This window comes from Myotis myotis, unplaced genomic scaffold (assembly GCF_014108235.1).
Source record: "Myotis myotis isolate mMyoMyo1 unplaced genomic scaffold, mMyoMyo1.p scaffold_m19_p_4, whole genome shotgun sequence".
NCBI classification, from domain to species: Eukaryota; Metazoa; Chordata; class Mammalia; order Chiroptera; family Vespertilionidae; genus Myotis; species Myotis myotis.
The window spans coordinates 111322957-111350047 of record NW_023416346.1 but is presented as its reverse complement, the minus strand read 5'-3'; the positions used below and the strand labels follow the sequence as shown (position 1 = coordinate 111350047).

General features: G+C 42.5%; 1 protein-coding gene across 3 annotated transcripts in view; it reads right to left on the bottom strand.

The window, feature by feature from the left end:
• Positions 1–14684: 14684 nt before the first annotated feature.
• DMD (dystrophin) overlaps positions 14685–27091 on the bottom strand; it is a 1824373-nt gene continuing 1811966 nt past the window's right edge. For 2 of the 3 annotated variants that reach the window (XM_036304100.1, XM_036304099.1), the window contains 2 exons: positions 22976–23007; positions 14685–17210 (listed from right to left, as the gene is read on the bottom strand). In XM_036304100.1, the coding sequence (XP_036159993.1) occupies positions 17199–17210; positions 22976–23007 (44 nt within the window). In that variant the 3' untranslated portion in view covers positions 14685–17198. The remainder of the gene's footprint in view (positions 17211–22975; positions 23008–27091) is intronic. The other variant, XM_036304097.1, reaches the window with a different exon arrangement.

Genomic DNA, 27091 nt, shown 5'->3' with positions numbered 1-27091 from the left:
ATAGCAATATTAAAATATTTCCTCTAATTAATCCCCTTTTAATGTGCATGAATTTTGTGCACTGGGCTACTAGTGAGAATATAAATAAAAATGTTCTGTTACTTCCACAAATGTGCCTTCTGCATCTTCTCATTTTCTTGTCCATGTGGCTCAACTGAAAGGCCTCTGAAATGGTGGAACTGCAAGATGGAAGGAGGTTGGTCCCTGATCTGTGATGTGTACTAGAAATAAACCTTTGTTGAGTTTAGCAACTGAGATTGTTCAGTCTATTTGCTACTGCAGCCCAATCTAGCTTCTCCTGAAACTTATAAAACTCTACTTGTTTTTGAGTGGGGCAGGACTTACACAGGCACTTTAATTTGACACTTCAGGATGCAGATGTCGAAGCACATCTCCTTATTCAGCTTATTCATTTGGATTTTCCAAATGACTTGAAAGGGAAACATGGAGTAAGATAATGACTATTCAGTAGAAAGCAAAAAATAGTTCAGAGCACAAATAACTCACAATCAGCATAACAATTCTTGCTATTAATATGAATCTTTCATTTCTTCTCTACTTTTTTTGTAGTTTAGAAATCTGCTATATTTGATAGAAAGCTCCAAATATTCTGCCTTCTTTGATGAAAGGGGATTGTACAAATCTATCAAAACACATGAATATATTATGTATTTCATGTGTTGATTCCTTTATGTAAGAATGAAATCAAACAAAAAGTTAATTTGGACCTACTATGTGTGTTCTGTTGTACAGCAATGCTCTGTTCAGTTAGTATTCAGATGGGGTAGTTGGCAGATTCAATGTGCTTGTAGTAATGCTCATCTGTTAAATAATCTTTGCTAAATGTGATCAGAAATATGTAATTTTATTGGCAATTATAATCCTCGAGCTACATGTTACTCTGTTAGACATCTGGCTACCAATTCCTTACAGGATCTTTTCATGACCATCATATACTGCTGGGAACATTAATTTACTCTGAAGAACAAATTAATTGAAAAGGTCTTTTCCAAACAAAACACATAAAACAATGTTAGCATAGTGCTTGAAAATGCAATTATTTGACTTAGTGTAGGGATCTTCTCTGTGAAATTTTGCCTGATTCCCCCTATTTGCTTAGTACAACCTCCTTGTGCTCCCACTTTAATTTGTTTGAGTCTTATATCATGATTTATGGCAATTATTTCTTACTAGTAGACTGTGAGATACAAGAGGGCACACACACCAGCCCCTTTTTTTAAAAAAATGTTTTTATTGATTTGAGAGGGAAAGAGTATCATCAATCAACTGCCTTCTGCATGCCCTCTACTGGGGATCAAGCCAGAAACCTGGGCATGTGCCCTGACCTGGAATCAAACCGGCGACAGCTTGGTGCATGGGATGATGCTTAACCAACTGAGCTACACCAGTCAGGGCCCCAGCCCCTCTTTTAACTTCATGTCCTAAAAAAACAAGTAAATGCTTATTTTTATTAATATTGATACAATTGTTTCTAAAAGCATAACAACTGTTATGCTTTTAGAATTAGAAAAGGCCCTTAAACTAAATATTAAACACCTACTTTATAGTTACAGTTTATAACTGACTTTTAAATGTAGCACATATATAAATAGGTCAGGTTTTGTATCATCACTACATCAGAGTATTTTATACAGCTTTAGGATCTCAAAAAAGATTTTAAGAGAAACATGGTGGGAGGTTGAGGAAGGATTTAAGGAAGAATGTAGCATTACTGACAAGTGCAAACATTGACCTGTGTTTGAGCAAAAAGAATGCCAGAATGGTTCATAGGGTGCTAACTATTTTGCGACTTGCAGTGGGGCATCCTATCATATTAAAAAGATCAGGCTTAAACAAGAGGTTCAGCCTAACAAGAGAGTGAAAGATAAGCCAGAGGGTCCAAGGAAAGAAAGGTTTGTTATGAAGCAATTTCACATTCTTGTTTTAGCTTTTACCCAGCTTATGTTGCTACCAAATGGTACTAGACCTGGAGGGAAATCTGTTCTATAAAATATTCCAGAGAAAGATGAATCCAGTGCATCCAGTATTTAGATAGGTTGCTGGTTATTGAATTCTTCCTTGTATCTCATCCCAAATTTTTAAGCTAGAATTTGCTAGAATTTAAACTTTTGTTTTTGGTTAAAACCAAAACAGTATAGCTGGAGAACCATTGGCCATCATCTTCCATGTGAGATGTTAAATCACCCATTTTTTTCTTCTGTATGAAATTTCAGTTTCCTTATATCTTTTAGGATCTTATTTCCTAAGCAGTGATGTCTCTGACTCTGCTGGAATGTCCCTGAGCTGTCTCTTTCATGCTGGAGCTCTGAACATAAAAAGAACGTGACTAATGCCCAGGAAAGAAAAGCTAATTCAGGAAATTCCTAAATGTCACTGTCCTTGTGTAGTTGCCTCTTCCCTAGTTCATTCACTCACTCTGAACACATTCTATGTCTCAGGAGTTCTAGGTGCTCTAGGATATAGTAGTGAACAAAACTGACCCAAATCCCAACTCTCACAAACTTAGCATTCTAGCTGGGGCAGACAGATAATACACAAAATATATGAGTAAAGAACGATAGTATGGCAGCTGAAAAGAAATGTGATGTAGAAAAGTAAAGCGGGGAAGGGGTGATATAATGTTTGGGTTGCAATTCTAATAGGGTAGGTTTGACTGAGAAGGTTGTTAAGAATGATTAAAGAAGACAGTTTAGGTCAGTGGTCGGCAAACTGCAGCTCGGCAAACCGCGGCTCGCGAGCCATATGCTGCTCTTTGGCCCCTTGAGTGTGGTTCTTCCACAGAACACCGGCTCTTCCACAAAATACCGACTTCTGCGCATGGTCCACGAAGTTTCAATCGCACTGTATGTGCGCGCCCGCAGGTGGTATTTTGTGGAAGAGCCACACTCAAGGGGCCAAAGAGCCGCATGTGGCTCACGAGCTGCAGTTTGCTGACCATGGGTTTAGGTGATACAAATTTTAACACTTCATGAAGTGAGCATTCTTTGTTTCCAACGGCCCAGAGAACTTCAAAATGGGGTGGAAGGCAGGAAACTTTTATATGATAAAAAGGAAGGAACAAGAAGGTAAGTGCACAGGCCAGGGTTGGCTTGGCATTTGGGGTTGTCTCACTGGATATGCTGCATTTCTCGTCAAGTGGAGCAGAGAAAACAGCAAGAATGAAGACCTTGAAGTCAGAACTGGCTGGTGTTTTTGAGAAACAGTAAGACAACAATTAGATGAATGGAGCAGAATGAACAAGGACAAGGGTAGGAGGGATAAAGACAGGGAGGTACAGGTCAGATTGTATAGATCTTGTACAGGGGTCCTCAAACTATGGCCCGCGGGCCACATGCGGCCCACCAAAAACATTTATCTGGCCCGCCGGGTGTTTTTGCTGCCGCTGTGTGCATAGGAATTTGTTCATAGTTTTTTTTTAAACTATAGTCCGGCCCTCCAACGGTCTGAGGGACAGTGAACTGGCCCTGTTTAAAAAGTTTGAGGACCCCTGATCTTGTAGAATGCTACAAGGAGTCTGACTTTTACTCTGGGATGGAGAGTTTTAACTCTGTTGGTGGGTTTTAAGCCAAAGAACTGACCAGCTCTGATTATACCTTAACAGTATTACCCTACTAGAGTTCTGGTGCATGAAAATCCATGCACTAGAGCAGCTGTGGGCAAACTATGGCCCGTGGGCCGGATCCGGCCTGTTTGAAATGAATAAAACTAAAAAAAAAAAAAAAACAAAACCATACCCTTTTATGTAATGATGTTTACTTTGAATTTATATTAGTTCACACAAACACTCCATCCATGCTTTTGTTCCAGCCCTCCGGTCCAGTTTAAGAACCCATTGTGGCCCTCGAGTCAAAAAGTTTGCCCACCCTGCACTAGAGGGAGGGGTCCCTCAGCTTGGCCTGCCTACTCTCACAGTCTGGGAACCCTCAGGGGCGGGAGGCAACCCAGCGATCAGGGGAAGGAGACGCTCCCATCACACCTCTGCTGCTGCCACTGCCAGCAGCGCAAGCCTTGGCCGGCCCTGGGTGGCACCATCCAAGGCTTGCCTGCACCTCGGCCAGGCCCTGGGCGGCTGGGGGGCTGAGGGGACTGGGGGACTTCGGAGGCAGGCACGCGGAGTGGCCAGACCTGCCTGGGAGTGGGCCCAGCTGTGCCATGTGCCTGATGCCCTGGCAGGGCTGAGGGGACTGGGCGCTGCCATCTTTGAGGGCATGGTAGTCAATTAGCATATTCCCTCTTTATTGGCTGTAGGTGCCACCATCTTGTAAGGGTGTGATGGTCAATTAGCATATTTCCTCTTTATTAGATAGGCTGTTAAACACAGACTAAAGGAGGGAAGGGTGGCAGTTGGGAGACCAGCTGAAAGCTATTGTCATGATTCAGCAGCATGATTATGATGTCTCAGAGCAGTAAGCAGAGATGTGGAAAGTGGCCAGATTCTAGATATATTCTGAAGGGAGGGCCAATAGAACTTGCTTATAGAATAGACTAGTGGCCTAGTGCACAAAATTTGTGCACGGGGAAGGGGGTGTTCCTCAGCCCGGCCTGCACCCTCTCCAATCTGGCATGCCTCGAAGGATGTCCTACAGCTGTTTTACAGGGATCGGGCCTAAACCAGCAGTTGAACATCCCTCTCGCAATCCAGGACTGCTGGATCCTAACCACTCACCTCCCTGCCTGCCTGCCGGATTGCCTCTAACCACTCTGCCTGCCGGCCTGCTTGCCCCCAACTGGCCCCCCTGCTGGTCTTCTTACCCCCAACGGCCCCGCCACCCACCACCCTGATCACTCACAACTTCCCTCCCCTCTTGGCCTCTAACCGCCTCTACCTCAGCCCCGCTACCATGACTTTGTCCAGAAGAACATCCAGAAGGTCTCCTGGAAGGTCTCCCAGTCTAATTAGCATATTACCCTTTTATTAGTATAGATAGAGGCCTGGTGCACGGGTGGGGGCTGGCTGAAGGGTGTCCCGGATCAGGGTGGGGGTTCCCTTGGAGAGTGGGGCGGCCTAGGCGAGGGGCCTGTGGATGGTTTGTAGGCTGGCCACGCCCCCATGCAGTGAGGGTCCATTCTGGGGGTGTGTGGCAGGCCTGGGTGAGGGGCTGAGGGCTGTTTTCAAGCTGGTCACACCCGCTTCAAGGTGGGGGTCCCTGCTGGGGTGCCTGGCCAGCCTGAGTGAGGGGCTGATGGCTGTTTTCAGGCTGGCCAAGCCCCCCAGCGGGGACCCTCACCCCATGAGGGTGTGGCCAGCCTGGGTGAGGGGCTGAGGGCTCTTTTCAGGCTGGCCACACCCCCTTCAGGAGGGGGTCCTCACTGGGGTGCCTGGCCAGCCTGGGTGAGGGGCTGAGGGCTGTTTTCATGCTGGCCACACCCCTTCAGGGTGGGGGGCCCCACTGGGGGGTATGGCCAGTCTTAGTGAGGGGCTGAAGGCTGTTTGCAGGCTGGCCACAGCCCCTTTAGGGTGGGGGTCCCTGCTGGGGTGCCTGGCCAGCCTGGGTGAGGGGCTGATGGCTGTTTGCCGGCTGGCCATGGCCCCGGGCAACCCAGGATCCCAGACCCTCCTTGAGCAGAGGCCACAGTGGCTGGAAGCAGGTATCTGGGATTTATTTATCTTCTACAATTGAAATTTTGTTGCCTTGAGTGGAGCCCACAGCCAGCCAGGGCAGGCGGGAAGCTTGGCTTCCTCCATCGCCAGGGGAAACCCAAGCCTCCAGTTTGCTCCAGCTTCGTGGCCGCCGCCATCTTGGTTGGGTTTATTTGCATAGTCGCTCCTGTTTGGCTGGTGGACATGGCTTGTGGGCGTGGCTTGTGAGTGTAGCAGAGGTATGGTCAATTTGCATGTTTCTCTTTTATTAGATAAGACTAGAGGCCCAGTGCACAAAAATATGTGCACTGGCGGGGGAGGGGGGGTATCCCTCAGCCCCACTTGTGCCCTCTCACAGTCTGGGACACCTCGGGAGATAACGACCTGCTGGCTTAGGCCTGCTCCTGGGTGGCAGAGGGCAGGCCCAATCCCTAGGTGCAGCCCCTGGTTGGCCTCAGAGCAGGGCTGATTGGGGAGTTGGGGCGCCTCCCTCTGTCATGCACAGAGCAGGGCGGATCAGGAGGTTGCAATGCCACCCTCAGTCACGCTCAGGGTAGGGCCGATTGGGGGGTTGGGGCGTGGCCCCCTGTCACACTCAAGGCAGGGCCGATGGGGAGGTTGCGGCGCCACCCCCTGTCACGCACAGAGCAGGGTGGATCAGGGGGTTGTGGTGCCACCCCTGTCACATACAGAGCCGGCCAATCAGGGGGTTGGGGTGCTGCCCCCTGTCACGCACAGAGCAGGGCCCATCAGGGGGGTTGGGGCTCCATACCCTGTCACACACAGAGCGGGGCCGATCCGGGGTTTGGGTAGCTCCCCCCTGTCACGCACAGAGCAGGGCCAATCCGGGGGTTGGGGAGCTCCCCCCTGTCATGCACAAAGCAGGGCCCATCAGGAGGTTGTGATGCCACCCTCAGTCACACTCAGGGTAGGGCCAATTGGGGGGTTGGGGCGCTGCCCCCTGTCACACTCAGGGCAGGGCTGATGGGGAGGTTGCGGCTCTACCCTGTCACACACAGAGCAGAGCCCATGGGGGGGTTGGGGGGCCGCACCCTGTCACACACAGAGCAGGGCCCATGGGGGAGTTGGGGGGCCACATCCTGTCATACACAGAGCAGGGCCGATCAGGGGGTTGGGGCACCGCAGCCTGTCACACACAGAGCCGCAGGGCGATCAGGGGGTTTGGGCGCTGCCCCCTGTCACGCTGATCCCGGTGCCGGGAGGCATATTACCCTTTTACTATATAGGATAGAGGCCTGGTGCATGGGTGAGGGCCGGCTGGTTTGCCCTGAAGGGTGTCCTGGATCAGAGTGGGGGTCCCGCTTGGGTGCCTGTCCAGCCTGGGTGAGGGGATGATGGCTGTTTGCAGCTGGTCACACACCCTTCAGGGTGGGGGTCCCCACTGGAGTTCCTGGCCAGTCTGGGTTAGGGGCTGAGGGCTGTTTTCAGGCTGGCGGGTGACTGAAGCTCCCAACTGCTCCTTTTTTCCTTTTTTTTTTTTATTCTTGGATTTATGGCTGTCACTGGAGCTGAGAGCCGGCTTTAGCTGTGAGACCTCGCTGCTGAAAGCAGGTTTCTGGCTTTGTTTACTTTCTGTATTTGAAACTTTGTTGCAACTCCAGCTCTGAGATCCTGGCTGACTAAAAACAGGTTTCTGGGGTTTTGTTTAGCTTCTATATTTGTAACAATGTTTCTTAGCAGCTCAGAGCCCAGCAGCGGCAGGTGGGGAACGTTGGTTTCCTCCGTCACTGAAGCAAGCAAGCCTCATGTTAGCTTCAAGCTGCCTGGCTGCCGGCCACCATCTTGGCTGGCAGTTAATTTGCATATCGCCCTGATTAGCCAATGGGAAGGGTAGCAGACGTATGGCTAATTACCATGTTTCTCTTTTATTAGATAGGGTGTTAGTATGAGAGAAAACAAGAGTCATATGTGACTTCAAGGTTTTTGGCCTGTACAACTGGAAGGATGGAGTTGTCATTAAAGATTGGGGTTGGGCCCTAACCAGTTTGGCTCAGTGGATAGAGCATCAGCCTGCAGACTGAAGGGTCCCAGGTTCTATTCTGGTCAAGGGCATGTACCTTGGTTTCGGGCACATCCCCAGTAGGGTGTGTGCAGGAGGCAGCTGATCGATGTTTCTCGCTCATCGATGTTTCTAACTCTCTATCCCTCTCCCTTCCTCTCTGTAAAAAATCAATAAAATATATTTAAAAAAATAAAGATTGGGGTTGGGAACATTTTACATAGTAGCAGGGAGGATGCCTCCCAAGGCTGTAACTGCCCTTTAATTGTAGCACATATATAAAGAGGTCAGGTTTTTCTTTTTTAATATTCATCTGAGGACATGCTGAGAGACAGAAAGAGAGAGAGAGAGAGAGAGAGAGAGAGAGAGAGAGCGCGAAGAAACATCAATTGGCTGCCTCCTGTATTCCTGTATGTGCCCCGACTGGGGATCAAACCCACAACCTGGGCATATGCCCTGACTTGGAATCGAAATGGCAACCTTTCAGTGCACAAGACAATGCTCCAACTGAGCCACGCCAACCAGGGCAATTAGTGAGAAAAATAAAGGAAGTTTTAGACATGACGCATTACAGAAGACTGCTCTGCTGCTTTTGGATGGAATGTTTGTAAATGTCTATGTCCTTCTGTTGTAATGTGTTAAGTTCAATGTTTCCTTATTGATTTTCTGACTGGATGGATTATCCATTGATGAAAGTGTGATATTAAAGGAGTGATCTCATGTAGTAGATGAATCTTATTGGTTCAATCTGCCCAGCTCTAAGTTGTTTCTCAAACCTTTGTGCCTTTCTAAGCAGTCTTCTTTATTCTCAGTGACTCCCAGTAGTTGAGGGTGTGCCAAGATCTATCAGTGTCCCAAGAGGAGCATTGCAGTCAGCACCTAGATGCTGATTGGAAGCTGGATCCTCTCTTTTATGTGAAGACTGGAGATGGGTGTTCCTGTATACTGCTCTGCACTGTGTCTGGGGGGATAGCCAGCTAAGAATGGTTCCCTGAGTCAGGTGTTCAGGGGCATTCCCAGGGCATCAGACCTGTGCAGATGCTCCTTTCTGAGAGATAAATTAGTGAACTGAAGTGAGGCAGAGAGAGCACAAAGATGGTGTCCACCATCCTCTGGGTTTTCTAGGGTCTCTGGGGAGTATTGCAGTTGGCCCCTAGACGTATGTTAGATTAGAAGTCTGCCCTTTAGGCTGCAGCTAGTAAGATAAGCAAATAGGCTTCTTGCAAGGAAAGAATGGGCATTGCCATCTCTGTGTGGTCTCGTGGACACAGGCCTTGTTAGCTTTCAAAGCTACATGTTTTCTGGGCCCATGTTTCTGGTGGAAATCTTAAAAGTTGAGGTGCCAAATGTGGGGTCCAAACCCTTGACTCCTCAGGGAGAACTTGGGAGTGTTATGGGGAATGAATGTGATATACTACTTATATAAGTCTAACTAGCCATAGAACTAAAATAAAAATTTACTAACAAAGTAAGCTTATAAAATAATTTATGTAAAGCTACCCATGTTAATATTAGTAAAGGTTAAACCTAGCTTGTTACTCTAACATGATTTTTCTCTCAAAACTAGAACTTGCATGTTCTGCTTTCTCTCTCCCTCCTGACAAAACCCTTGCCTGCACTGAGATGTTAAGATGGGCTGTTGAATCTCAGAGGGAAGGTAGGGGTGGGTGGGTGGGTGGGAAGAGATTAACCAAAGAACTTACATGCATATATGCATAACCCCTGGACACAAGCAATAGTGTGGTGAAGGCCTGGGGCCTGGGAGAGGTGTGAGCTAGAAGGGGTCAATGGGGAAGAACAGGGGATATCTGTAATATTTTCAACAATAAAGATAAATTAAAAATAAATAATGATACAAGAATAAAAAAAGATAGGCTTTGGGAAGAGAGTCCCCCATCTTCTCAGGTGGCTGGCACTTGAATAAACCTCTTTTCTTCTTACTATCACCTTTCTCATGAATTTAGCTTTCATTGTGGCAGGTAGCCAGACCTGCGTTAAATTTCAGGAGTTGTGAGTTCTCTCCTGGTTGTGTGTTGCATGACAGGGATGGGGTTTATGGTGATGTTGTGTCTCAATCTCTTCTATTCATTTCAACATGGGTGTGTTTTTTCCTTATTTGCTCAATATGTGTAGGAGTCACTCAGCTACTTTCTGGGTTTCTTTCAGAAAGAATTGTTCTCTATGTAGCTGTAGAGCCAATGTGCCTGTGGGAGGAGGCGAGTTCAGCAGCTTCCTATGTTGCCATCTTGAACTAGAACTCGTAGAAGGTGACTGTTATATTATACAAATCATCTATACGTATGAAGATAATAATATTTCTATGTGGAACCCAGAGGATTAAGAATAACTGGGTTTAAAATATATACAAATTAGAGAAACTTACTGCCTTTGCCAAGTGATCAAAGTTGACATCACCAAGAATGGAACAGACTGTCCTCACATTCCTCCTGCTATCCTGTGCTGAGGACACACCATCACTTGTGTCACATTCTTGCCAAAAACACATCCCATGAATCTAATAATGAGGTCACATCAAACCCAAATTGAGGCATGTTCTACAAAGCAGCTGGCTTGTACTTGGCAAAAATGTCAAGGTTTTTAAAGACAAAGAAACACAGAGAAACTGTTCTTGGTCAAAGGAGTTTAAAGAGATATGACTAAGTGTTATGGGATCATGACTTAGATCCTAGACCAGCCCAGGAAAACATATAACTTTTTTAAAAAAAACACTGCACAATTGACATTTAAATGTGGGTTGTGTAGATGACTTTTGTGTAATGTTAAATTTCTTTATTTTGATGATGGTAATGCCATCATGTAAGAGAATGTCCTAGTTCTTAGGAAATGTATATGAAGTATTTAAGTGTAAAAGGGCACAATATATAAAACTTACTGTCAAGATGGTTCAGGGAGAGAACAGACTGGGGAGAGAGAGAGAGAGAGAGAGAGAGAGAGAGAGAGAGAGAGAGAGAGAGAGAGAGAGAGAGAGAGAGAGAGAGAGAGAGAGAGAGAGAGAGAGAAATAGAAACAATTGTTGAATCTGTGTAAAGAGTATATGGGGGTTCTTTGTACTATTCTTGCAACTTTTCTGTATTCTTGCAACTTTTAAGGTATTTCAAAATAAAAAGTTAAAATGTATCCTGTATATAGACATATATACACACATATATGCAAATATGTATAGAATTTAAGCCTCAAGTTACTGTACATAATCTTTTCTGTACACAAAAGCCACTCTCATATACCTGCGTCACACACACACATTACCTATGGAAAGTCTGGCATGCTGCTGCTCTCGTGTTGTCAAATAAGTCCATGAACTCACCGCACTCTGAAGGCCAAGGAGCAATGGTGAATACTATGTTTGCAGTTCCTCCTCTAGTGACTTTGCTACTGTGGGAAAGGATTCAATTCATGTCCTTCCTACACTTAATTTGAGGGCAAAGTCTTTGCAAGTGTGCCAATGCTGCCTTTGTATTCATTCTGTGAGAGCATTACAAATTCAGGGAAATCCCACCGCAGCTCCACAGAACACATCCATTAGTTTTGATGCTTTCTCCCTAGAACACATTTTGCTTGCTGGTGCACAATCTGCACCAGCTTGATCCATTTTAATTTTTAACTGAAATAATTCCCTCCCCTCCAGCCTGTGCCAGGTGTGAAACAGAAAGCCAAATGCCCTCCTCAGAGTCCTCCACACACAGTTGTCTTAGACATGGTGAAGTTTTTAAAATTCCTCAGTTCCCTAGTTGAATGCCATAAAAACAGCCAGTCTGGTATTTCAACCAAAGGCTGGTTTGGGGAATGGCAGGAAGGATAAATGATGTATTCATGTAAATAGGATAAAAATTGCCTGGCCAGCATGGTTCAGCGGTTGAGTGTTGACCTATGAACCAGGAGGTTATGGTTCAATTCTAGTCAAGGGCACATGACTGGATTGTGGGCTCAATCCCCAGTGGGGGGCGTGCAGGAGACAACCAATCCATGATTCTCTCTCATCATTCATGCTTCTATCTCTCTCTCCCTCTCTGAAATCAGTGAGTATATATTAAAAAAATAATTAGGATAAAAATTAATCTTGGCATATGTGGACTTCAAGGACAGTCTTTCAATGTAATAGTCACTTAGGTTGGCATTATCACTCCACCCTCAAAAACTTCGTGAGTGATTCGTCAGAGATGTCACACTCACTTAAAATCGTTCTTAATGAGATCGACCATCTGTTATTCCCAAAATCATTAGAATAGGCTGAAGCTAGTGAACTTTTGTAATGTCTTTGACTGTCTAGCATCTGAACCCTGTTGGGGAACTTCTCACCATGAATCTTGGTGGGAGACAAAGACAACATCTTGCTAGAGACGCTGGCATTGCTACTCATTTCCTAGCTTCCGTTGCAGCTAGAGCAGAGGTGAAGCAGGACAGAGATGAGCGGATCAACCTCTGGTAGTGGTATGGTAGGGGTATCCTCCCCAGAATCAGTTCTGTGGCATCCTTGTAGGTTAGACTCCTGCTCCTCAGACGTCCCCTTAAGTCCAGTACCATGAACAATAATAGACGTGGCATGAAATTCTCAAGAAGCAAAGTGTAAACTGCAAACTGGTTAATTCATATACTTGTTATTACTAACACAAGAAACAAAACAAACACTAGGACAGTTGCTGCACAGAAATGACTTCCGAAGCTGCAAATGTTTGCCACCTTTGATCCAGAAATCTCACTTCTAGGAATGTGTCCTCTTTTTGCACAAGTCAAATAAGAAATGAGAGATGTGCAGTATTGTTTGTTATAGAAAAGACTGAAAACAACCCACATATCCCACCAAAGGGAACTGCTTAAATAATATCCCACAAACATACAGTGGAGTATTATGCAGCTATAAAAAGTGAGAAAGCATTTATATTTTGCACTAGAAGCCCAGTGCATGAAATTTGTGCACTGGGGAGGGGGGAGGGGTGCCCTCAGCCAGGCCTATGCCCTCTTGCAGTCTGGGACCCTTCAGAGGATGTCCACCTGTGACATCCTCTCGCAGTCCAGGACCCCTTTCTTCTTACTGCCTGCCTGCTTGCTGCTCCTTAGCGCTCCCGCCACCACCGTTGTGCTTGCCAGCTGTTAGTCTGACTTCTGGCTGAGCAGCGATCCCCCGTGGGAGCGCACTGACCACCAGGGGACAACTCCTGCGTTGAGCGTCTATCCCCTGGTGGTCAGTGAGCATTAGAGCAACCAGTCATTCCACTGGCCATTCTGCCTTTTGGTTGATTTACATATTAGGGTCTTATTATATAGGATTGGAAAGATTCATTTTAATATAATTAAGAATGGATCTCTTGAATCCATTCTTAAGTTTAAAATAGCAAGGTATATAAATAGAATGCTACAATCTGTGTAATGAAAGGAAAAAAAGGAGGAATACATGTTTGTAATAAAGATACTTTGGGAGGATACATAAGAAATGTAATAATAATATTTACTCATAGGGCAGTGAGGATGGTCTGGGAACAGGCTGGCAGGGTCTTTTCACTGTTTGCCTTCTAGATTTTGCATTTTTCAACTGTATGCATGAATGACCTATTTAAAAATGACACACAAATTCGTGAAGCGTTCCATATTTTTTAAGGGCCTAATCTCCAAAATATATAGGGAACTCATACAACTTAACAAAAGGAAGATAAACAATCCAATCAAAAAATGGGCAAAGGACCTAAATAGACACCTTTCAAAAGATGACATTCAGAAAGCCAAGAGACATATGAAAACATGCTCAAAGTCACTAATCATCCGAGAGATGCAAATCAAAACAACGAGGTACCATCTCACACCTGTCAGACTGGCTATCATCAACAAATCAACAAACGACAAGTGCTGGAGAGGATGTGGAGAAAAAGGAACCCTCCTGCACTGCTGGTGGGAATGCAGACTGGTGCAGCCACTATGGAAGACAGTATGGAGTTTCCTCAAAAAACTAAAAATGGAACTCCCATTTGACCCTGTGATCCCACTTCTAGGAATATATCCCAAGAAACCAGAAACACCAATCAGAAAGGATATATGCACCTCTATGTTCATAGCAGCACAATTCACCATAGCTAAGATCTGGAAACGGCCTAAATGCCCATCAGTAGATGAATGGACTGGAAAACTGTGGTACATCTACACGATGGAATACTATGCTGCTGTAAAAAAGAAGGAACTCTTACCATTTGCAACGGCATGGATGGAACTGGAAAGCATTATGCTAAGTGAAATAAGCCAGTCAATGAAGGAAAAATACCACATGATCTCACTCATTCATGGATAATAGAGACCATTATAAACTTTTGAACAATAGATACAGAGGCAGAGCTGCCTCAAACAGATTGTCAAACTGCAGCTGGAAGGCCGGGGAGGGTTGGGGGGCAGGAGGTAGGAGGGTAAGAGATCAACTGAAGGACTTGTATGCATGCATATAAGCATAACCAATGGACATAAGACACTGGGGGGTAGGGGAGGCCAGGGGATTGTCAAGGGCGGGGGAAAAAAAAAAAGGACACATATGTAATACCCTTTGTAATACTTTAAGCAATAAAAAGGAAAAAAAAATTAAATAGCCCTGACCGGTTTGGCTCAGTGGATGGAGCGTCGGCCTATGGACTCAAGGGTCCCAGGTTCGATTCCGGTCAAGGGCATGTACCTTGGTTGCGGGCACATCCCCAGTGGGGAGTGTGCAGGAGGCAGCTGATCGATGTTTCTCTCTCATCGATGTTTCTAACTCTCTATCCCTCTCCCTTCCTCTCTGTAAAAAAATCAATATATTTAACAAAATAAAAATAAATAAAAACTAAATAACTAAATTAGCCTGGCTGGTGTAGCTCAGTGGTTGAGCATTAATCTATGAACCAGGAGGTCAGTTTGGTTCCTGGTCAGGGTACGTGTCCGGGTTGTGGCCTTGATCCCCAGTAGGGGGTGTGCAGGAAACAGCTCATCAATTATTCTCTCATCATTGATGTTTCTCTCTCTGAAATCAATAAAAATGTGAAAAAAATAACTAAATTAAAATAAAACAAAATATAGCAGTCCAATCAACACTTTTTTGTAACATAACTGCGTGCTTTATTGAGATACACAGTAAAGCAGTAATATAATACAATAGTAAGGCATATATTTGGTGAAGTCTGATATGTTGTGAAAATGCAGTAAAACTGAAGTTTAAAAAAATAATTAGTAAATGTTACAGTGTTGATGTTAAAACACAATGTATTATGATACTCAAGTAAGAACCCAGTACCTGAAAACAATGACATAACATGCCATGTGATGTTTATGCTTCAGTTACATTGATTATGATTTAGTTTAACACTCAGTGGTTATACAGAACACGAAATAATGTCCAAATTATGCTTAAAACATAGCAATAAAGCTCTCAATTTTTATTCATATATTTTGCCAGACTCACTCCAGAACTAATGTCTAAAAGATAAAACAAAAAGATTAAAACAAAATTATGCACTCACTCTATCTTTGATTTTAGAATGAAACTTAAACTTCTTAGTAGGAAGTAAAGTAACCTCTTGTTTTAAATTGTGGTTAAAAAATATCCTTAAAGAAAAAGTCCAGCGTCATGTAAAGGAAAAATGCAAGACTAAAACCAAATATTAATGTAATTTGTTACCTTAGAGCTTTGGGTTTTCTTTTGGAAATTATAAAGGAAGAAAGAAAATGGTGGAAAATGTTCACACAATGGACAAGTGGTGAAGCTGTGAAATCAGGTGTGCACAATTATTAGGAACACCCCAAAACCAAAGTGAGGTAGAAATAGCATGAGAAGCCATGTTTGATGTTAATTATCATAATAAAATAAGGGACAAAACCCACACTCCAAAAGTTAATTACATTTGATGTAAGAGGTAACAGATTTGCAAAATAATAGGTCACATGGTGCTTTCTATTGAATGATTTTTTCAAATCAAAGATTAATAAGATGAAATGAAAGAGTAAAGCTTTTTCCTACCAGCTAGTCCTCTTGAGTTTTTCTCCTCTTTTTGAACAATGTTTGCTTGTTTATATATTTAACTTGCTTAATCCACCCAAAGGGGATTGCAGTTCCTTGTGGAACATCTGAATCTATCCGCGTCCCCACTTGCTTTAGAGAAATGCAAAGGAGAGAAGCACAGTTCACGAACTTCTGGGTGGATATTTAACAGTGTCACAGTGTGATGGGGCTACTGTCTTACATTTTTCCAAGGGTTACCTTAAATTAAGTCCTATGGCATTTAAAACTCACTGCAATGAGAAAAAAAAAGCTTAAAAAAAAGGAAAGAACCAAAACACCCACTGCTGTTTGCCAGAAGAGAATCATTTAGTTGTAATTACACAAATCTCTATGTATGGTTATGAAGATTCATCCAATCCTTCACTTCAAGAGTGGCCTGCCTACTCCCTCAGAGGGATCAGCTGAGAACCCAGAGCCCTCCTCGTCTCTGGGAATTTAAAATGCCTTCTGATGCTCTGACTTCCACTGAAGCACCATGAAGTCTAAATAGTGGCATTGCCAACAGCAGGAAGCTGTATACATCAACCAATGTATTATTCTGACATAGTAAGTCCTGTGTACTCATTCACATGTTCCTTTATCAAAAAAAATGCAATACTCTAGTTGTCAGTGGAAAGTTCCAAATGAGAAACATCTGGAGCCCCAGACAATGTTTTAATGTGGTCGTTTCCTTCTGCCTGCAGGCTCCAGGAAAGCCACTCTCCACCGAGCAGGTAAGCCGAATGACCAGAAGCAATTTCTCGCCATTAGCAAGTGGCAGGAACATTTGAACAAGAAATTTAAAAGGTCTCTAGAAATTCCTATCTATTTACCTATATACCTATAGTATCTGCATACTTATAGACATATAGATGTGGACAACGGAAACCCACAGCCCGTTCCACTCAGTCAACAACTCTCAAGAGAGCAATGTGAAGCAGTCATTTGGTAGTGTCAGAAGAAGTCTTATCTCAATATGCAAGAAGAAAAAAAAGCCATGAATTTTATATGGATATCACGCTAAAAGGAAGCAAAACAATGCACTGCCTCAAAGTTTGTGTGTGTGTGTGTGTGTGTGTGTGTGTGTGTGTGTGTGTGCGCCCGTGTGTTTGTTTTTAGGGGTTTTTATAAACAACTTTTTTTTTTTAAATAAAGCACACTTTAGTTTACAATCTTTCTGTATAACTGTTATAAATTTTTAAACAACCCAAAATGCGTTCCATATAAAGAAATGGCAAGTTATTGAACTATCAAGATTTTACATGTAGTTTTCTTATAACTTTTTTTTGTACAATTGCATAGACGTGTAAAACCTGCCATTGTTAACAAAACAATAACAGACTTAGAAACTACTGAAATCTACAGTATAGTACCACTACCCTTCACAAAAATATAGATTTTTTTTCTTGTAAACTCTTACTGTCTAATCCTCTTTGTTGTATGAATATTATAAAAACCATGCGGGAATCAGGAGTTGTAAAACATTTATTCTGCCCCTTCTTCATCTGTCATGACTGAAACTAAGGACTCCATCGCTCGGCCCAAATCATCTGCCAAGTGGAAAAGGCTTCCTACATTGTGTCCTGGAAAACAAAGAGAGAGAGAGAGACTTCACACAGGTGCAAGCATCACCCCCCGGCTCTTTGCCATCTGGGAAACCATTCCCCATTTCTTGGTGAGGACAACACAGAAGCTGCATCGAGGGTATATACAACAGGGTTGGATTTCCACCAGTTTCCAGGAAGAAGCAAAGCCTTGTTAATGAAGACATGTCACATTGTTAGTATTAGCTTAATATTGGATCAGGCTACTGTTGCCATTTGAGTAGAAAAATGTCCAAGACCGCACTCATCTTCTCAATATAGAACAAAAGGATTCCATGGGAGCCCTAGCCGGTTTGGCTTAGAAGATAGAGTGTTGGCCTGCGGACTGGAGGGTCCCAGGTTTGATTCCAGTCAAGGGCACATGCCTGGGTTGCAGGCTTGATCCCCAGTAGGGGGGTGTGCAGGAGGCAGCCCATCAATGATTCTCTCTCATCATTGATGTTTCTACCTCTTTTTCTCCCTTCCTCCCTGAAATCAATAAAAGTATATATTTAAAAAAGGATTCCATGGGTAAGCACAAGATTTCCCTCATCACAGGAATATTTCACACTTTCCTTGTACTAGATTTTTTTTTTTTACTATTAAACAATCATCACAATAACTATCAACACCACCGCCACCATTGCCAGTCTATGGCCATCACCTTTATCATTACTACCATCACCACGACATGAAATCTTCATTTCAATGCTGTTTCAAACTGTTGGCTCACTTTTTTCTCTTTATTGATTAAGGTATTACATATGTGTCCTTATCCCCCCATTGCCGCCCCCCCTCATGCCCTCACCCCCCTGGTGTCTGTGTCTGTTGGTTAGGCTTATATGCGTGCATACAAGTCCTTTGGTTGATCTCTCCCCCTTACCCCCACCCTCCCCTACCTTCCCTCTGAGGTTTGACGGTCTGATTGATGCTTCTCTGTCTCTATCTCTGTTTTTGTTCATCAGTTTATGTTGTTCATCATATTCCCCAAATGAGTGAGATCATGTAATATTTATCTTTTTCTGACTGGCTTATTTCACTTAGCATAATGCTCTCCAGTTCCATTCATGCTGTTGCAAATGGTAAGAATTCCTTCTTTTTTACTGTAGCATAGTATTCCATTGTGTAGATGTACCACAGTTTTCTAATCCAATCATCTGCTGATGGGCACTTAGGCTGTTTCCAAATCTTAGCTATGGTAAACTGTGCCTCTATTAACATATGGGTGCATATATCCTTTCTGATTGGTGTTTCTAGTTTCTTGGGATCTAAGGCTATGGTGGAGGTGGCTATTTGCTTTCTGCTTTTACTTGGGTTGAAAAAGAAACTCTTGATGAGACCTTTCTGTACACTATTAATGTTTGAATTAGAAAACTTCAAAATAAAAATCACTTTTCATTCCAAATTACTCTAGACTAGAGCCTAATTATAATATGACCCACATGTTTAGCATGGATTTGGGTGTCCTGTGAGTCGAGTTTTGATCTCCTAAACGAGGGTTAACTATCAGAATCACCTTTTAATAATGTGACATGACCTGGCATTAATCCCCCAGCACAGAACACAGAGGCAGCACAATATCCCTGGGTACTTTGTGGCAAAATTCCGATCTAGAGTAAAATGATTTGAGACATACTGCATGGCTTGACTTTTCATATTTTTATATGGCTTATTTTAATTCTTGGACATCAGTAAGTCATTCCACTATTCAAGTACTGCCTTTGAAATGAAAAATGCTTTACTAGGCTATTACTACCTTGCCATGTATTAACTTTACAGATTGCCATAGTAATTGTTAAAATCTCTATAAAAATTAAAGATAGACTAGGACAGGCATTCTGTCCTAATATTTATTTCAAGAGATGTCGTTTATATATATACGAGAGAGAGAGGGGATCTGGAGAGTATTCATAGGTGCGCACTTAAACAGTGATGGCACCAGATCAAACTAAGACTTATTAAAACTGTAATGCCATTCAGCCATTAAAAGGTGACCAAGTTTATAAATCTCTTTGGACTTATCAATGCAAAGAGTTTCTGTGAGAACTAATTACTAGTATATTTTTAAAAAATCACTATGGATTTTGGTTGAGATTGCAAACATAAAAACTTTTAACAAAACATATGTACTACTTAGAGAGTGGGCCAAGTGTCTGGCAGCCTTCAGTGGAACTGAAGTAGTCATTGGATTTTCTAAACCATCAATAACCACAGGAAGACAGGGGGTCCTTTGCTGTTCTTTTGAGCTTAGAGCACAGATATATAACTGATGCCATTAGGCTAGAGGGCTTCCCTTGTATCTATTTTTGACTGCCCTGAAACCCTGGGAAATCGCAATTATTCATGCATAATTGGAAATGGATGGGCTAACTGTACATTCTTAATTACTTGCCATCCTAACAGCAATTAGCGAAGCCAGTAAAAACAAAACTCAAGACCCTTTCAATTTGATATCTGAATAGAATTCCAACTATTTCTCATTACCCACATATAGTCCACCTTGTAGCTAGAAAATATGTTACAAACATAAAACAGGGAAGAATTCATTTTTTCCCACTGGCTTATTGATAATAATCAAAACAGGCCTATTTTAGATTGTCTGCTATGAGATGTGGATTGCAGTTATAAAGATAACAAAGACAAGTGAATGCATTTCTAGATTACAGCAGGTCCTTGAATAACATTTTGCTCACCGTCGTTTTGTTATAACATTGGTGAGCTGTCGTAGGAACCCAACTCTTGTTGATATCAACTAGCCTATGGCAAAAGTGGTTTCATCGTATGTAATTTCGCTTAAAGCCAAGAACCTACTGCTGATGCTAAGTGAATACTTACTGTATATAACCAAATGGTGCTTGTGCTCCTTGACATGGTGATCAGTTACTACCCGAACAGAAAACTCTTGAGTCTCTCAAAAGGCATGAGTTCTAGGTACATCTGCTATTGAAAAAGTTACCCGGTAAAATTACTCATTATTCTTAATATACCATACACACAGCCAAAGAATGGTAGGTGGCCTTTCAACCTGTCTAGCCGGTTCATGTTCACCAAATGACCTCACGGTTGTTCCTATGCTAGAAAAATGGTGTTCAGTCACCTCACCATATCTACATTAGGCCTTTGGTCACTTTATTTACAAATACCTGTTTCACCAGAATAGTGATTCCAATGTTTTTCATGGATGTTTTCGTTAGAGCCAGAAAAGAAATCTCTCTCTTTGACAAAATACTGCCTCAAAGAATCATATATCTCAATCCACTGGAGGCATAAAACTGCACCCTGCTATGGATACAGAAAATAGAGCTGTACCCTGGTTCTATTGTCCAGTGTATAAAGCAGAACATTAGAGAGGCCATTAATTTTACATGACAGGTATTCCTAAAGTCAAAATTAAAATCTTATATTATGAGCACGAAAGGCACTGAAAAGCAGGCGGGATTCAGGCATCTATAATCAGCGTCAGGAACAAGCTGACACAAAAATACATCTGTAGAACGTATTAATTTAATCCATTTTAATGCAAGGATTGTTGAACACAAAAGCACCATGCGTTGAACATTAGGGCAGTGGTATGTTTTTCCAAGTTGGCGTGAACTGTGGCACATCCAGTCTCACGCGCCACCGCTGCCTAAGGGAGTTATTTTCCGCCGTGATTGGAATTGAGACTTTCTGGCAGCGAGCCAAGACCTCAATAGCAATCTGGCACTCTATTTTTAAAAAATATAATGCCCAAATAAATGGCCAAAGCAAAGCCAGAATACTGCAGTGAAATCTGCTTATCTTTCCTTTTCTATAATTTCATCTTTGGGGAGGGAAAGATCTGGTCTACTATACATTTGGGGGTATTTTCATAGCATTAAAAATATCACTATTGCCCTAACCGGTTTGGTTCAGTGGATAGAGCGTCAGCCTGTGGACTGAAAGGTACCAGGTTCGATTCCGGTCAAGGGCATGTACCTTGGTTGTGGGCACATCCCCAGTGGAGGGTGTGCAGGAGGCAGCTGATCGATGTTTCTCTCTCATCAATGTTTCTAACTCTCTATCCCTCTCCCTTCCTCTCTATAAAAAACCAATAAAATATATTTTTTAAAAAAGAAAAAAATATCGCTCTTATTTTGGTTCTCTGGCTTTCTGGAAACTTAATTGACTATCATGTGCCTCAGGTAGTAAAGTTTCCAAATGCCTATATGACTTCAATTATAGCTGCTGGCCTTTTCTAAAGTTCATTTATCAGAGAAACATGTTCAGGATGGTCAAGATTATGGTGCAACTTTTTGCAAGTTAAAATAAATGTTAAGGAGCACTTACCATCAGAATGAACCCGGGACGTCTCACATAAGAAGTATGTGAGCCCGGCAAACCGTCAGGAGCATTCAATGCTTCACCGATTCAGGCTTCCTCAGTTTCTCCTCCCAGCCTACCACGCCCTCCCTGGGACCCCACCGCCTCAAGCCTTGGAAGCTGCACTGGTGTAGACACACTGAAGGATCATTCAATTATCCTTTAATTATCAGGCTTGCATGGCTTGGTGGCAGAATTCCCAGTATGACTCCTTATATTTAAATGAACGAGTGGCTACTCTTGTCCATCCTATTGCTAAGGATCCAAAACCGTCTCTTCTAAGGACTCTCCACCCACCCAGTCTGCCTCCCAGATGAATACACGCTATTGCAATCCACGAGTGAGTTTTCCTTCTCACGTCCTTTGCACTAAACTCTTGGTAAAGACAATTTTACTTCACTTGGGCTGTCATTCAACACTTTGTCATCCAATCGTCATTTGATTAGGTAATTCAATGTCTAGCTAATATTTCTGGTAGAATAGAAGCGTGAAGCAGCTTTCACTGTAAAGCCCCAAACCACATACAGTGATAACGCCATATCCTACCCCTTTTAACACCAAAAGAGGCATAAAAAAACCCAACAACTCTTAAGACTCCCAACGTTCATTTTTTACCTCTAATTGGTTAATGTTCTATCTGGCTCCAAATGCCAAATGCAAAATAAGCATCCTCTCTAAAGGGCAAGTAGAGATGACACAAGCCTTTCCAACACCATTTTCCAACCTGGCAGTAAAGCATAAGAGTTAAGAGTGTGGCTCTGGAGACTGCCTGGATTCAAACGCCATCACCTTGGACACAGTTTGCCCTTGCACTTACCCTGTTTCCTTATCTGTACAATAGGGTTAATAAGAGTACCTCATAGGCTTCTCGTGAAGTGGATATAGGAAAAAAGATGGCAAGTACTTAGAACAGTGCTTGGCACACAGTAAGTGCTCAAAAAATATTAGCTAAAGTGGGAAAGGAAGAGAGTTAGGGACCCCGAAAAAAAAAAAAAAAAGAAAACAAGACAAAACGAAGACATCCCAAAAGAATACAAACCAAATGCACTGGCAGAAAATGCTAGGGTCCTGGAGGTAGTTATGTCCAAGGCTAAATTTATTTGGAAGATTTTTGTTTGTGTTGCAAATGGCAACAGATGATGAACTGCAGGCTTCCAACCCAGGGACTACGGAAGTTTGCCATTTTAAAGAGATTCCTGCTCCCCGCGACCCGTGGTCCTGTCGTCATGGTGATGACAATGGCAATGAATATTTGAGGACTGATCCTCATGAGCTGCAAGTGGAGAGGTGACTACCATCCTTACACGATGACATGTGTAATACATACATGCGCGTGCACGCACACAATTCTTACACAAACGCCAAACATAGAAAGCGGGATGAGACAGACAGAAGCCATGGCTGTGAGTCTGAATCTCACTGACCTCTCTCATTGGCTTCCCAGGGGTATTTCTTCCTTTAATAATAGAGAGAGGAAGAGGTAGAGATATCAGAAAGGGAAAAAAATCATGCATATATATACAGTTTCATACCAATTTGCTTCTTTTACCAAACTAATGTTGAGATGACAATTCATTTATTCCCTTCTGGAAAAAAAAATAGAAACAAACAAACAAACAAAAAAAAACACTCCAAAAGACACATCCAGTCAAATAACCTTTACACACACTTAAATCAGTGTAAACAGATAACACGATCCAGGAGATAGCACTTATAGAATCTATGGTGGTCATGTGGGAAAACTGGATGAGAGCTGGCACAGCATAGAAATCTGACAAATCGAACATTGTTTTTAAGAGCAACTGTAGAATGTCAAGCTTAACGTCAAAAGTCTCAGAATCTCTTTACTCTGGACTTGACAATCAACACACTGAAACATAAACAGTAGTTGTCTTTGTGTGCCCAAACTCCGCATCCCAAATGCAAAGCAGAATATCACATAGATGACAGACTCCATCCTTTTCGGAGAATTTGTTCCACCTGGTAGAAGCTGAGCATGCACACAGTGGGATTGGGGGCATTTGAGGAAAAGAAAGAAAAAAGGGGAAGGAGATCAATCCCACTAATGGGCAAGCCACAGAGCCGGAGCCAGGAATAAGCCTTCAACTTCCTCATGTCAGCAGGTATTAGGAGACTTGAGAGTCCATGGCTAAAGACCCACTAGCCTTATTCGCTTTATAGAATCCCACATCTATATGTATGCACTTATTTTTGAAAAGCAGGTTTTGATGAGGAACTTTTCGATGATAATATAATTGGACAGAAAATTAGAGCCCTTTGACCATACTCCATGCCTTGGGCATGCAATTTCCTTTTAGCTCCTGAGTCTCAAAAATGAAATACTACTGGTTTTCAAACTTGGACTTTAGCAAAAATCTTCTACGAAATCCAAGTATTTACAGCAGATAAAAGCAGAACTGTAAGAGATCCATGCCTCCCCACCCCCGACCCACCACGCTGAGGAGCTCCAAGACCAAAACTCCCTGAAACAATTTGAGAACTACTAGTCTAGAATGAGGAACTATGGAGCTACCGCTCAAAAACAAATCTTTTAAAACTCAAGTTTAGGGCTCAAAACTTCTAGTATATATTTAAAGGTTTTCTAAGTATGATTTTCCTCCCTCCCTCTCTTCCTTCCTTCTGAATTTTCCTGAGTCCGAAATCTCTTAAGAGTATAAAAACTGCTTGACTGACCATGTCCTCATGGCAAAGTGTTCATGACCCTACTCAGATCAGGAAAGAAATAGGTGCCAGCTCCTCAGGTGGGGAGTGGGGGGAATCCCAGTGGTAGGCCCATACCAGATGGCAGGAAAAGGGAACAGAAGAACTTTATTTCATCCTTGATGATTCAAATGAATGCCAGCATGACTCCTTTAGCAAGCTATGTTTTTGTTTTTTTAAATTGTACTTCACAGTTACACTGTCTAGTAGTAGAATTAATTCCTTTCCCCTACAAGATTATGATCTCAAGGGCAGGGCCCGCATGTTGCTTACCCACCACTCTATCCGCAATACCTTGTATTGCACCTTGATACTATGGGTATTTGATAAATGCTGGTTGAAGTGAATTAGTAGGGTAGCCACTAGGTCATGGCCATGAGTCCTTTGGTGTTTTAGGCAACTTGGCCTTGTGTGCTACCCCTCTAGCTTGGATGACAAGAGCTGGTAACTTGTTCTGGTTTGTTTCTCTGGTCTATTTTTTAGAGTTCAGAACTTTCATGAAGGACAGTGTTGTTAGAAAGCAATATGATTTAGTTCCAGAGTGTAATTACGATTACTAGAATGATAAATGCTGCATATCTTTATCCATTCTATATCAAGCCATATTCAGAGCTCTGTATTAACTGGGCACTGCCGAATATGCAGCAAATGATTTGGGTTTTGTTTCAGGTACTTCTCCAGGATCCGTATTTTATGTAAATGAGCCTCCCAAAGCCTTGTTAACCCTGCTCTCTTTCAAGAGCCTCCCTCATCATTGGGTGGCAATGTGCTCATTAGCATAGTACAAAAGGACTGCCCTCTTTTTCTTTAAAAAAGTTAAAAAAATGTGTTCTACTGTACTAAGCATAGTTCTATACTGATAAGATGCAATACTGAAGAAAATTATTTATCAATCAAGAAATATAAGTACCAGAGCAAAGTTTTATTTCATAAATACATTCTTTGGCAATGAGGTGCCTTAGACATTCACTGAGGCTGTCCATCTGGCAATGTGGGATGTTGTCAGGAAATGAATCAAGAGAAAAAGGGAAATGTGCTAGCACATCCTGAGTCTAAATATAGGGCTTGGTCAGGTCTGGATAAGTCAAATTTACTCAGGCAGTATGAACTTAAGATGATTGGTGGTAATTCTTTAATTCAATGTCAGTTTCTGGGTACCATTAGCTTCTTTATCTCAGTCCACTGACCAGTTTGAAAAGTGTAGAATGAGTTCCTTCCTTAGGATTTCTGTTTCAATACAAGTAAAAGAATATTCTAATGGTCATACTTGAAATATATTGAAGCATGCTGGGTCTTTGATGAACAGGGATATAAATGTATAGTCGATTCAAATGCAGTTTTGATGAGCTCAAAGTTGATCAGCACCTAAGCCTGTGGCTGTATGTAATGCGCTAGAATGGATAACAAAATAACAGTGTGTAGCAGGGACTGGCAAACTGTCTTTGTAAAGGCCAGAGAGTAAAGATTTTAGGTTCCCAGGCCACTCTATCCCTGTAGTGACTTTCAGCTCTACCATAGCTACTCTGCCACTATAGTGAGAAATTGTGGTAAACAATATGTAAATGAATGGGTGTGGCTCTGTACCAATAAAACTTTATTTACAAAACCAGGATCTGGACCCATGGACTGTAGTTTGCAGGCCCCAAGTGTAAAGGAATGAGAGCTAAAATCCTTCATGGAGGCAGAAAGGAAACACAGTGGTTCCTGCTTCTGCCCTGGTTCTTTACGTTGTTCTTCCATTAAAGAATCACAGATAAGACTTGAATTTTAAAGGATGGCAGGTTTTGCAAAGCTGCTGGGTTGCTAATTTAGAGGCATGTCACAGAATCTATGTGGGCTTATTTGGAAGGGACAGGAAGTATGAAAGTGACAGGCTGCTATGGGTTGTTGGGGATAAAATTTATGTGGCACAGGTCAGCAGGTAAGCGATTATACAAGCGGCAGAAATACCTGCATAGTATTGCTAATTGCTTCCTGAATTATCTTACTGTACTAAGAGCTTATGTTGGATCCTCGCATTCATTAATCTATGTACAGTGGCACCTCATTTTGAGAAAGCCCAATATCATACTGCTGACTAGGGGAGGGCTTCTTTCATGAATGTGCATAGATATAAAAATACCTTTCTTAGACTGCTAAATAATCAGATGTGTGTGGGCAAGTAACTTAAAGAGTTTAATTTAAAATTATGTTTATTGTTCATTCTACTCATGTAGTGTTCCTAAAGAATAATGGTGGAGATTTAGAAAGTGTTTACAGTAGATAATGATTTCTATTACACTGGAATTCAACTTCTACATATACTTTTATAGAGAGATGGACAGATTATAGATAAATAGATTAGATAGAAATTGGTTAACATCCTGTGTTTAATATACATTGAGCCACTCAAATCTCCGAAGTGGCTGTGAACAGCCAACTATATATATCTAGAGATTAATCAGGAAAGATATAATCACAAAGCTAAATGTGAACCCATCCACACCTTGAACACCCTGCCGTTTATATTGGCTATTATGCAGGACAGTTTCGTCATCAGCTTATCACTACATGGAGAAGCATATAACCCCTTTATTAATTTGGATAACAGTTTAGTAAGGCCATTGAGAGAAGATCAGAAGGCTAATTTAACTTGCTGAATGGCCATGAACCAGGCAGTTAACTTCTTTGGGCTTCCAGGTACTTTTAATGAAAATGAAAGATGAAGGTTAGCTGATACTTTAAGACTTGACCTCTGAGTCAAAACTGTGGCAGAGGGTAACAAAGAAATTGTAAATTTAAATTACACAGTAACTCCCCTACCTATATACTTTATATTT